The sequence below is a fragment of the Nuphar pumila genome, chromosome 2 (genome assembly GCF_984573655.1).
Source record: "Nuphar pumila chromosome 2, dmNupPumi1.hap1.1, whole genome shotgun sequence".
Lineage (NCBI taxonomy): Eukaryota > Viridiplantae > Streptophyta > Magnoliopsida > Nymphaeales > Nymphaeaceae > Nuphar > Nuphar pumila.
Genome location: NC_143250.1, coordinates 21,377,908 through 21,390,799, shown reverse-complemented (window position 1 = coordinate 21,390,799; position 12,892 = coordinate 21,377,908). Strand labels below are relative to the sequence as shown.

Here is a 12,892-nt window from a genome sequence, read left to right as displayed (position 1 = left end):
TTAATGATTTTTCTGAGAATGAATCTAAATTATAGAAAAAAAACTGCGTATGTTTTTGTAAATAACCCCAACTCTGCATATACTCGTCCATCCGAATAAGCATAATTAAGTATGGTTTTCTTGATTCGTCAGCATATGGTTATGCAGCACTGCTCCATAAAAGAAACCTTATAGAGTTGGTAACATGCATAGATGAGATTCAGAGTGGCAGCGACATCCTCCTTTCTTCTCTTTTGACATGAGCTTACGAAACGATTATCTATCTCCATCAGGCAGCAGTTAGTCCAATCCACACCAATCTGGTATGATTCAAGGGCAACCTTGCCTTTTATCCAATCATAGTGACAAAAATGTCATCAATATTTTTTTAAAACAGCACCATTCCATCGAAATATTTACAACGTTGTATCAAAAAAATGTGATATTTTCAAAATATCGCCTTATTTTGAAAATCTCATGTTTTTTACCCAAAATTAACACGATAAGCACATTTCACCTAGTTTTTACATTATTTTTATATTATTTATTTTTATTTTATCAACATCTAATATATTTTAATTTCTATACGCTGATATTTTACTGAGATTTTCTCAAGAAAATCGAGTTTTTTAAGATATTGCTAGATTTTTCTCACTGATATTTTCAGAAGAATGAGAGTTGTGACCATGTATCCAACAATGACAGGCCTTTCTTCTAGCATCCATCTGTTTCCATGCTCACCACCAGAGTTTTTAGGGACAATTCATGAGTTTCCACATTCTCTGAAGGCATAGTTTATATGCAAAGGGCAGAATCACTTAGTTTGTGATAAATATGTAAATCTCCCTCATACTTTTGTGATGGGACATGAGCACATAATGCATAAAAAATTACATTGTTTGAATGGTTGGAGAAAGGCAAAGTTGTTCATCCTCGACAGTGAATAGGATAATCATAGGCTAAAGGCCACATTGAAGCTTGTTGCGAGGATAGTCTTTACTTGGAACAAGCTTATTTATTTGCACATTGTACCTTATAGACATTGCAAAAAGTGCTTTAACCCAAGATTTAGTGGGCTGTCTAATACTACTTTGTAATCCGTGTAGTTGATCCCATCGTATTTTCTAATTTACAAATTATGAACTGCAATTATAAGTTTATTTATGCCAAACTTGGACCAATCTCGATCATCGCTCCACAGCTACTAGATGGATCTAGTGCTCTGTGCCACTTCATTCTAATGTATTGTGTTGCACAGCATTTTTCTTCCTTCCCTTTTCATCATGTGCACCTTCATGTGAGTCCATGCATGCTTGCAGTTGCAGAGGATGTACTATTTACCTTGATGACATGTAAATTGAGATGTTGAATGAAGCACAGTCTCTCTCTCTCTCTCTCTCTCTCTCTCTCTCTCTCTCTCTCTCTCTCTCTCTCTCTCTCTCTCAATTTTAAATGCAATGTCAACAACCATTGTTTTTCTTAAGATGTGTTCTATGCATGCACAACTTTTACACCTTGATTGTTTGTGCAGAAGAGCACATCAAACCTGGAGTAAAAGAAGCCGATGCAAATAATATCATTTAAACTCCAGATTTCATTAACATGGAGCATCTCAACATTTGTCATAGCTTTGAGTTAAAATCATTTCTACATTCCTTATGAAAAAAACAACCAACACCAAAAAGCAAATCTTGTGCAAAACTCAACCACCTGACTTGATCTCAGGAGCCCCTCCCTTGTATAAGTGGAACCCAACTGGGTTATACAGACAACACAATATCTCCAGCAGCGGATCAATTTTCGGAGTGTTGATGCTTGAAACAGAGGCAGAACTCTGCAGATGCACCATCGTCACATGTGACAACAAAATTCACTTCCCCAGTTCTGAAGTATAAATCCGTGAAACCCTCAACAAGGGCAGCTTGTGCCTTCAATATCCAAGAATCTTTAGGAGCTTGAAGGGTGAAGGGCATCACTTTGCAGGGCACATATGGTGAAACCATAACAGGTATTTATCATGTATTTAAAAGAAACTAGTAGGTCTTGGTTTGTTGACATGGAGCAATGTTGATTGCTGATCCACACCCATCTCAAAATCATCACACTGCATATTCTGAACACAGACTGTTGGTTTGGAGGAAGGAGCTGCAGCATTGCCTGCAACTACATTATCAGGGACTGCACCAAACTCATATTCATCATCATCACTATCTATGTTGCCTGGAGTCATCCTATTCTGGAAACTTCGCCGTCTGAGTACAAACACATTGAAGTAGTAGCTAACAAGACTTCTTTTGATTCTGGAAGGAAAGCATATATATGCTTCACTCCAGAAACTTTTCTCCAGTGATGCGGGGTTCAATCTCACAATCGCTTTGAAAATCTGTTCATCATTAAGTGACCATGAAACAGCAACTTCCTCACCCATTTCATCAAATCTCCAGCCATAGAATGCAGAACCAAGTTCATACCTCAGTCTCAGCCTTGCCTCGGATATGTGGCATTTAACGCATCTGACTGAACCAGGTAAAGAGCAGATGCATGACGCTGGCCTCCCTTTTCCAATCTCATCTTCAATTACTGGTGAACAGCAGGCACCTGACAAAGGCCAAGACTGAGTTCCAAGCCATTTTGAGTCCTCGGAAGCATCATAAGCTGCAGATCCAGTCCACTCTGGAACACAGGCTTGAAAATCAGGACCAATTGGGATCCGCAATCTTGGAAACTGATCTTTACAGGAGGGCCCATCATTGCATTCCAGAACTCGAGTTTGAGAAGAAGGCTTGACTTTGACAGGCTTAGCTATCAGAGTGGAAATTGAGCATGTGCGAGGAGGACGACTGTTAAGGGAAAGAAGGCGCTGGCTGCTTCTTACTTTCTCTGGAGCCTGATGCAAATTGCCATTCACGTCTTCATAAATGGAGGGATGTACCCTCTGCTTTTTCTGACAAAACCAAGCACAGATGTTAGTTATAATTGTACATGAATTCTGGTCTTCTTATATTCCTCTTGTGATTGTCATTGGCTGTTGTATCCATCTTCCTAACAGCATGAGAGTGTTATCAATCATGCATTCCATTTGACCAAAGACATTTATATATCAGAGTGGTCAAGTTCCAATACATGCAGGCACCAACATAAGTGCTTATCTAATCTATCATTCCATGCTTGAACAGTCGGACTCCTTTGAGATAAATCTGGAGTTAGATACAATCAAAACCATATTACTTGGACACACAACTGCAAACTAAAAAGAAAGCACAGATGACCTCCAAACTGTACCAAACGTGACATCATTGAGACATTACACAAAAACAGCTTGTATATGGAAAACTTGAATTAGCTAATGACAAGAACTACTTTGCTAAGAATCCAGATAGCCTCAACTTGAGTAATCCGTTTTCTTCAAATTTGAACCTAAAGGTCAGCTACATGCTGCACATGTCTCAAATAGATCAATGTATATATCAATTTTGTGCTATTAGCCTCCACCTAGCAATATAGGTGAACAGACCACTGGATGATGCAATGACATGCATAAACAAAAAGGTTCAAAAGAGAAGAGAAAAGGTTATTTGAGATGCAGTTGTTTCCCAGTGTATTTTAGCTCCAAAGTATCAAGAAAACCTTTTTCTTTCTCAACCCTTTCATCTTAGTAACAAAGAAGATAAAAGCTATCTCAAAACACAACTGCAATCAGTGCATGGACCAGTATATGACGGCATACTTTTCACAAAAAGGTTTCAAAATTTAGGGAAAACCTAATTGTTTTTTCCCACGTTTAGTTTAATGTTTCCTATGTTGCTTATACCTGAATAAATGCAATGTCTGATCCCTGCATGCCATCTCAAACAGCATGACTAAAACAAGTGAAAGGTTCTTTCTTCAACTGATATACACAGCAACTGCTGGAAAGGAAAAAACAACCTTTATTCTTCATATATTTGTTGTTTCAGCCCATTAGGGCCATATCTCATGTTAACTCACGGTAGGAAGATCGGTAAAATCAGAGATTAAAAAGGCAAAAGCGTAAGGGAAAATGTATCAAGTAGTACGAGGAGAAGAGAGATGAGAGAAACAAGAGAAGGCTAGGATAAAATAATAATCTCTAATCACATTCCAGACCATAATTACATGCATGTAGCTTTCTCAGGACTAATATAGCCCTAAAAAAGACACAAAATGTCATATTACAGTTAAGAGAAAGAAGAGGGCATAAATGTAATGAAGCCTCAAATATGAGCACGAGCACAAAGCCACTAGGGCAATTACAAGGCCACAAAGGGCACACCTCACAAATAACACTCAAAGGAGCACAATAATATAAAAAATAATATTTTTATTAACTTAAAGAATGCTTTAGAAAAGCATGCTTAAACAATGGATAAGACCCCATTTAAACAGGAGAAGAAAGAGGTAGCTGTTGGGTTAGTCCCAACAGCTAGAAACATTAAAAAATAAAAAGCAAAAAATAAAAATAAAAAATGCCCTAGAGGCATGACCTATTACAAAAAGAGAAATATGTATATATATAACAACCCTCTCAAACTGACAGTGAGATAACCGGAAGTTTGCCAAGAAGGAAAGAAAAGTGAGGCACTAGCAAAGCCGTGAAGAAGTCCGTAATCTAGTACTCATATGTAACATAAGGGAGTTCAATATAGCCCCTAAAAAAGTCTTCTTGAACATAGTGGCAATCCATCTCTATCTGCTTGGTCAGTTCATGCAAGGTGTGATTGCTCATGATGTAGATAGAACACTCATTGTTACACATCTTCGACAGAGTGGAAATGGTGACACCCATATCTCTTAATAGACTTCTCAGCTAAGATTTCAGTGGTGGTAGTCACCATTGCCCAATACTCGGCTTCGATGGAGGATAGAGTTGCTTCTTACACCTCCAAGATATAAGTGAGTCGCCAAGAAACATACAATAACCTATAGTAGAAATATGATCGTTAAAATTGCCTTCCCAATCTGAATTAATATAAAAAATTAAAGTAAGATACGAGAAAGAGGATAAGAAAATCCATTTAGTTATATTGCCCTTTAAATATCTGATAATTCTCGCAACCATGTATACTGAAGCAGGCACATGTTTAAACTGACTTACACTATGAACTGCATGTGATTGTCGGTAAGGAGTAGGATCTTCTAGTGGAGTGTCATCGTTGACCCTCATTTTTGCATTGAGCACCTCCGGAGTATCCGCTACCTTTTCATCTATGTCACATGGACTCTTCCATAGGTCATCGCACCCGCATCGATGCGACGCAGGTGCATGTACAACTTCCATAAGAATCAGCCACAACAGTTGCGGTCAAACTTATCTAGATGTAAAAAATGTAAAATTGTGGTTTGGGGGGGTGGTTAGGGCATAATTTTGTAAACCTCCTCCCCCCCTCTCAACCCTTTTCGACCCCTCCTCTCTTTCTTCTTCCTCCTCCTCCCTTCTTCTTCCTTCTCTTCCTCCCTCCACCACCTCCTCCTCTCTTTCTTCTCCGCCTCCTATCTCTTCTTCTCCTACTCCTCTCTTTCTCTTTTCTTCTTCCTTCTCCTCCTTCTTCCTCCTCCCCTCGTTGCCGCATGAGCCAAACCCAAGGTTAGGTTCAGATCCTGGGTTCAGCAGAACCTGAACCTAGGGTTGTTGGGTTCGGCTTTACTGAACTCAGGCTTGTTCGGTTCAGCTGCTGAACCCAGGCCTGGGTTCGACAAAACCTCAACCTAGGCTTGCTAGGTTCGACAGAACCTGAACCCAGACCTAGTAACTGAACCCAGCCTGAGCTTGGGTTCGACAGAACCTAAAGGCAGTGTGGGTTCAGCAGAGCCGAATCCAAGTTTGGGTTGGGTTGCTTGACTTGACTTGTACTTCATAGTTAATTTGATTTATTGCATGATAAATTGATGACATGATAATTATTTTTATTTCATTAGTAATGCTAACTTAAAATTGTTAAAATATATATATATATACCCTCCCCGCACCCAAGTTTTTTTAAAGTGTCGCATCGTTGCACCCGCACCCGCACCTATGTGACAACTTTTCATTTGTTAGACCTGATCTAGCAATTATTTCAAATGTCATTTTAATTTGAGAAAGAACATATCCTCTTGGGAGTACGCAACCTCGATCACTAGGAAATATCTCAAAAATCCAAGGTTAGACATGTCAAATTTTCTTTTAAGAATATTTTTAACCTCATCAATACCCTTTTTATCACTTTCAGTGATAATCATATCATCATCATACAATAATATAACAATTATACTGGTTCCTGCATTTCTAACAAAAAGAGCAGTGTCAGTATAGCATGAAACAAATGCATTGTCAATAATAACCTTACTAAAATGATCATATCAAGCCTTAGACGCTTGTTTAGGACCATAAAGAGCATTTTTTAAGTTTAAGAACCTTACCCCTTTCAATATTAAACCTAGGCGAAGAATAAGGCAATCAAGGTTCTAACACTAGTTACCCTAGCAACTGGGGCAAAAGTTTCTTCATAATCAATCCCATATTTTTGCTAATATTCTTTAACAACCATCTAGCTTTGTATCTTTTTAAGGAACCATCACTTTCAGTCTTAACTTTAAATACCCATCTACAACCTATGGCTCTTTTTCCTATAGGCAAATCTACAACTTCCCAAGTGTTAGCTCTATGAAGAGCATCTAATTTCGACTTCATTGCATCTATCCAATGAGTTTTTTTTAGCTTCATTATAATTAGAAGGTTCATGATAAGCATGAATAGTTATTAAACAAGCCTAATACCTTGGAGAAAAAGTCATAGGATACAAATTTATTTGGAGGTCTAGAAATCCATTGAAATTTTCTAAGAATGGTTCTTCTATAGATTCGTCTAATGGTTGACCTTATGAGTACTTTTCAAAAGCACATGGTTGACTCTCCACTTCACGTCGGGTATAAACATGAATCTCATTAGATGTCTCATTAATGAAAGTTTTCCTATTCATATCAATAGAATGAGTAGTCTACTTCCTCCTTAGGTTTACTTTTATCAAATCCATTTTGATCTTCCAAAAAGGTTACATTTTTAGAAATATATACTTTATTGTTTTTTAAAAGCATAACATTTATATACATTTTTTTCTCCATAACCAATAAATGCACACTCAATGGCTTTTGGTAAAAGTTTGCCATTTCTTTGAAAGAGTACAAAACACTTGCATCCAAAAACTTAGTCTTTTGAAATCCGGAGATATTTTGAATAATTTTTCAAAAGATAAAATATTTTTTAGGGAAGAGGAAGGCATTCTATTGATGATTAAATATATAGCAATAAATGCAGCTTCGGCCCAAAAAAAAATTGGAATGCCTTTTGAAATAAATAGGGTTTTAGTTGTCTCGATTATATGCATGTGTTTTCTTTCTGTAAGTCCATTTTGTTGTGGAGTTTTTGGACAAGATCTTTGGTGAATAATCGCATTTTCTTTCAAATAATTTTGATATTCATTTGACATACATTCTCCACATGATCTGATCAAAGAATAGAAATATTTGTTTGAAATTGATTTTTGACAAGCATATAAAATCTTTAGAAAATGTGAAAAGATCTAATTTGAATCTAAGTAGATCCATGCATATCTAATATAATCATCAACAGAAATAACATAACAAGAATATCTTCCTTTTGACATGACGGGCATTGGTCCCCATACATCCGAATGGACCAACTCGAAAGGTCTCTTAGAAACGAAACTACTATTTGGAAAGGGAGAAGTATGCATTTTTTCAAGAATGCAATCATTACAAATAAACTCTTTTTCATTACAAAAAGCTTTTAGAAAAGAAAAATGATACAATTTAGAAGTACTAGGATGACCAAGTCTTTTGTGCTAAGTAGATATATCCTTGTTTTGAACATGATTACAAAAAAATTTAGAGGGGAGACAAAAAATCCATTTGGTAGAGGTCTCCTCTCCTATGGCATTGCCCAATCAGCTTCCCAGAATGAATATCCTGCACAGAGCAACCCGTAGGTGAAAAAAAGACTACAAACATGGTAGGAGATTTGAGAAACAAAAAACAAATTTAGGTTCAATTTTGGAATAATTCTAATTTTTGGAACAAAAAATTCTTTGGAGTTGTTCAAAACTTTTTACAAATTTTGGATTCATTTGATTTCCAAAGATGTTTCATCGACGGTTGAAACAAAAGAAATATGAGAGTTGGTGCATTTTTCAAATAGTAGGGATGCATTAGGTGTCATGTGAAAAGAAACTCCTGAATCAAGTATCCAAGAAGACATACCGGGAGGAGTTGAGGATGAGACTGCGACACCAAATGAAGATGGAGTAGAGATGACTTCAAAAATTGTTGGAGAGCCTTCACCAATTGAGCGATGAATAAGTCTTTAAGATATCCTCCTTTCTTTGAATCATAACTTGTTTTGGTTGGCTTCTCTCCAACAAAGGCCACTTTTCTTTTGAGCTTAAGACAATCGGGTTCAATATGTTCCAGCTCATTACAAAACTGGCATATGATTTTCCTTGTTTCTCCAATGTTTTGCCTCCCAAAATGAAGAAGCTTGTATGTTCTTAGATTGTTCCCCGGTCTCGATACATCATGCACCTCTCATCTCCCTCCTTAGTCATCGAGAGGCAAGTCTCTTCTTGACATAACTTGGCAATAGCTTCATTTAGGAGATGAAGAGAAGTTCTATAAAGCAAAGAAGCTAGAACTTGTTCAAATTCTGAACAAAGACCGTGAAGAAATTGAAAGAAATGCTCCTTTTCAATTTGTTTATCTTAACTTAATGGCAGCTCCTTCCGATTGAGGTTCAAGTAAAGCAAGTTCATCCCACAAAGGGGATAAAGTACTATAATAATCATGTAGACTCATGTCTCCTTAATTGGTGGATCTCATTTTTTCTTGTAAAAAATATTGTCTATCAAGATCCCTTTGAGTGAACATGTCTTTCATCAATATCCAAGTTTTATTGGCTTTCTTGAACTTAGCAAGGTTGGCACAAATCTTCAACTCAACATTGCTCATAAACCATACCAATATTTTGGCATGTTCGCTTTCTCAATCCTCTATCTTTACTTGATATTCTTGGATGACTCTTCTTCTTTCTTCTCCATTAAGAGTATTCTATTAATTTCCCTCCTTTGTGAGCTTGAATTGTGGGTCGGGAATTGTGCCACATACATAACCCCAAAGTTTCTTTCCTTTGAGGTGGTTCTCCGTTGGGACCGTCCACATCAAATAGTTTGATCCATTCAATTTGAAGGAGAGTTCAATCTTTGACTCTCTTTTGGCCATGACGAAGAGAAAGAGCAAGAGAGGGTGGAAGAATGACAATGAGCACCCGATCACACGGGTACTTCGATCAAGACCCAAGGGTGTGTACACTAAGGGTTCTGATACCATGTAATAAAGCCTCAAATACGAGCACAAACACAAAGCCACTAGGGCAATCACAAGGTAACAAACAGCACACCTCACAAATAACACTCAAAGGAGCACAATAATATTTTTATTAACTTAAAGAATGCCTTACAAAAGCATACTTAAACAATGGGTAAGACCCAGAGTTACCGGAAGCGCCTAACCAGTAAGGAAAGCGCGCTTCCCCGATACGCATTTCGAAAGTGCGAAACGTCCCGCTTCCGAAACGCGTGGGGAAGTGTCTCCTTTTTTGGAGAAGTGCGCTTCCTATAAATGGGAAGCATGTTTCCCTTTTATGGGAAGCGTGCTTCCCTTTTATGAAAAACATGCTTCCCCCACACTTCTCTCTTTTTTTCATTTTTTTTTATTTTTTTTTTCGCTTCCGGTTCGCTTCCTAGGTTACTTTTGAGACGGTTCGTGATTCGCTTCTAAGTCGTCCCACGCTTCCCGCTTCTTAAATTTTTTAAAGTGCCTCGCTTCCCGCTTCCTCGACTGGCAACCATGGTAAGACCCCATTTAAATAGGAGGAGAAAGAGGCGGAGGGGCTGGTCCTACTAGCCATTGGGGTAGTCCCAACAGCAAGAAACATTAAAAAATAAAAATACAAAAAATCCCCTAGAAGGCATGACCTACTACAAAATGATATATATATATATATATACATACACCCATAAATACCCTTGATTGTGAATAAAAAATACATGTGACCCTCTAACACTCCCCCTCAAGTTATGGAGAAAAGAGCAACCATCTCAACTTTCCTCTTATCTCTTGGAGTCTTGACCTTAGGCCTTAGCAAGAATATCAGCTAATTGAAGATTTGTGCAAACATGAGTAATCTGAAATTCTTTTGCATCACCGTTCTCCCTTATAAAGTGGCAACAAATGTCTTTGTGCTTTGTTCTTTCATGACGGACAGGATCTAAGGCCATCTGAATGGCAGCTTTATTCTTAGAATATAGGGAGAACGGTTTGCTTTTCCAACTTCAATTCTAAAGTAGAGATCTTAGCCATAAAGCTTTATAGATTCCTTGCATCATGGCTCTATATTCAGCTTGAACACTTGACCTAGCCACTAACACCTGCTTTTACTCTTCCAAGACATTAGACATTACGTTTCCCCAAATAAAATATCCTGAGATAGATTTATTTTCCAAGGAGCCTGTCTAGTCTGCATCTACATACACCTCAAACGTAAAAGATCCATTATTTTTTTATACAATACACTTTCATAGATTTTGCTTCAGGTACCGTAAGATATGATGCACAACATTCATATACACCAAAGTGGGAGCACACATAAAGTGGCTAACAACACTTACAACATAAAATTTAGGAAGTCTAGTGAGATAAGTTTACCTACCAATGTTTGCTATCTTCCAACATCTCCAAACTTTTCATCTTCACTTTAACCAACTCATGATTTTGTTCAATTGAAGTGACTAAACTCTTGCACCCAAGGGTACCTATTTTATTTCAACAAGTTTTCTTTGGAATAAAAGTATTCCTCAGTCTTTGATCAGAAAACCTCTATACCCCAAGAAGTAATGAAGTGTCCTAAGATATTTTACATCAAAAACTTCGTTAAGATATCTCTTTAATCTTGATATCTCTTCTTCATTATCACATGTTATATAACAATATCATCCACATATATATAATTAGACATATATTCTCCTTTTTTATAACAAATAGTGTGGCATCACTCACACACCTGTAATGAAATGGCGCGGAACCCAAGACATTCCAAAATCGTAATCCAAATGCCAAATCAAAATGCATTTGAATACTAACAAGATACAAACTAATACAAGTTTTGTAAATAAATTATTTCATTTATAATGAACAATAAAATACAAAAACCTCACTACAAAATGCACTCAAGAACACTCAAAAATATCTAGAACTACCCACCACTCTCTCACCTTACAAAGGCACACTCACCCATATTTATAGAGAAAAATAGAGAGAAGAAGAGCAGTGGCATAGAAAGGGGAAGTCCTCGCTCATTAAAGAATGAGAGAGCCGTTGGGAGCTAGTCAAACTAGTTTTGACTTGACTTATATTATATATATATATATATATATATATATATATTATTACAATATACATATAATATATACACTTATATTACATTAATCTTAACACCCCCCTCAAACTTACAATGTCTTTATGTAAGTTTGAATTTACAAAAGAAGAAACTCATTACACAAAATGTCTTTGTAGACTTTATCAAGTTTTTCCATTTGGTGTCTCTTCAAGGAGTGCTCAATCATATGCTCTATTATATAAAGAATCTTCTATATCAATTCTTAATATTCTTGAAATGTCTTTAGAATCATCCATACCGCTAATATTTAGAGAACCAATAAAGAGAGCAAAACAAGAGCAATCTAACAAAAAAATATATATTATGGAGGATAGCCAAGCACACAAACATAAGATACGTACAAAATAAGTCAATTTAACATTTTACAAAATCATTTAAAGTAAGAATTGATTTTAAACAATCATTAACTACAAACATGATAGTCATTGACAAACTCGACCATAATAGAATAATATTAAGAGAGATGCAAACAATGATAAAGTTATTTTATGAAAATCATGTATATATGTATCTATCACAAAAGACATATTAATATATAACAATCATAGATTTTCATCATTATTACGGAAGATATAAATAGGCATGACTCAATTAGAAGCAATATTTAAACCAACAACTAATGCATATATGAATAAACCATGCAATAATTTAGAACCAATGAAAAAGTCGCATATGAACCAATAACAATAAACAATCTTTCAAGAACACATGCTTGGAAATAAGAGAAAAAAAAGGGATCCCAATGAGGATCCACACAAGTGCAATAAGTTTTGCCAAAAAGTAATATAAAGTGAGATCAATTTCAAGAGCAATCAAATGCACACAATAGCCACTATGAGCATACACAAGAGATTTCACTAATGAAATGCTTAAAAATGTTAAAATATGATATGCGTATGGATCTGGATCCAGATCCATACGCACGTTATGTTTTAACACATGCAAAATGCCATTTCATTAATGGCATTCCTGTAAATTTCATGTTATCTCAGCTATCGTATTTTTTCCTTATTTATAAAGTTTAGGGCTGGGAGGTTGGGTTAACGAGCGCCGCACCCAGCCATTGTGAATCTCCCTCCTCTCTCTCTCTCTCTTTTCCTATTTTCTGCAGGTTGCTGAACCCTACACAGAATCTTATATGGTATCAGAGCAGCAGGTTGCGGAACCCTACCAGACGTGTGTTCAGCGAGATCTGAAGATTTCTGAAGGAACAATTTTGATACACCTCTTCGTCCATTCTTCTTCCTTGGTAAATTTTGCACTCGTTCATTCTGATTTCTCTCCTTTTCTGATTCTTATTCATCCACCTTGTCTGATTCTTAACGTCTGCAGCACTCATTAAATGTGAAAATACGTCTGCAGTTTTCACAGTACTCGTTATTATCACCA

The 12,892-nt window shown here is 36.6% G+C and overlaps 1 protein-coding gene across 3 annotated transcripts in view; it reads right to left on the bottom strand.

Annotated features, from left to right (window-relative positions):
* Nucleotides 1–1,554: 1,554 nt before the first annotated feature.
* LOC149844994 (AT-rich interactive domain-containing protein 2-like) overlaps nucleotides 1,555–12,892 on the bottom strand; it is a 38,125-nt gene continuing 26,787 nt past the window's right edge. For 2 of the 3 annotated variants that reach the window (XM_089997417.1, XM_089997416.1), the window contains one exon: nucleotides 1,555–2,923. In XM_089997417.1, the coding sequence (XP_089853543.1) occupies nucleotides 2,003–2,923 (921 nt within the window). In that variant the 3' untranslated portion in view covers nucleotides 1,555–2,002. The remainder of the gene's footprint in view (nucleotides 2,924–12,892) is intronic. The other variant, XM_089997418.1, reaches the window with a different exon arrangement.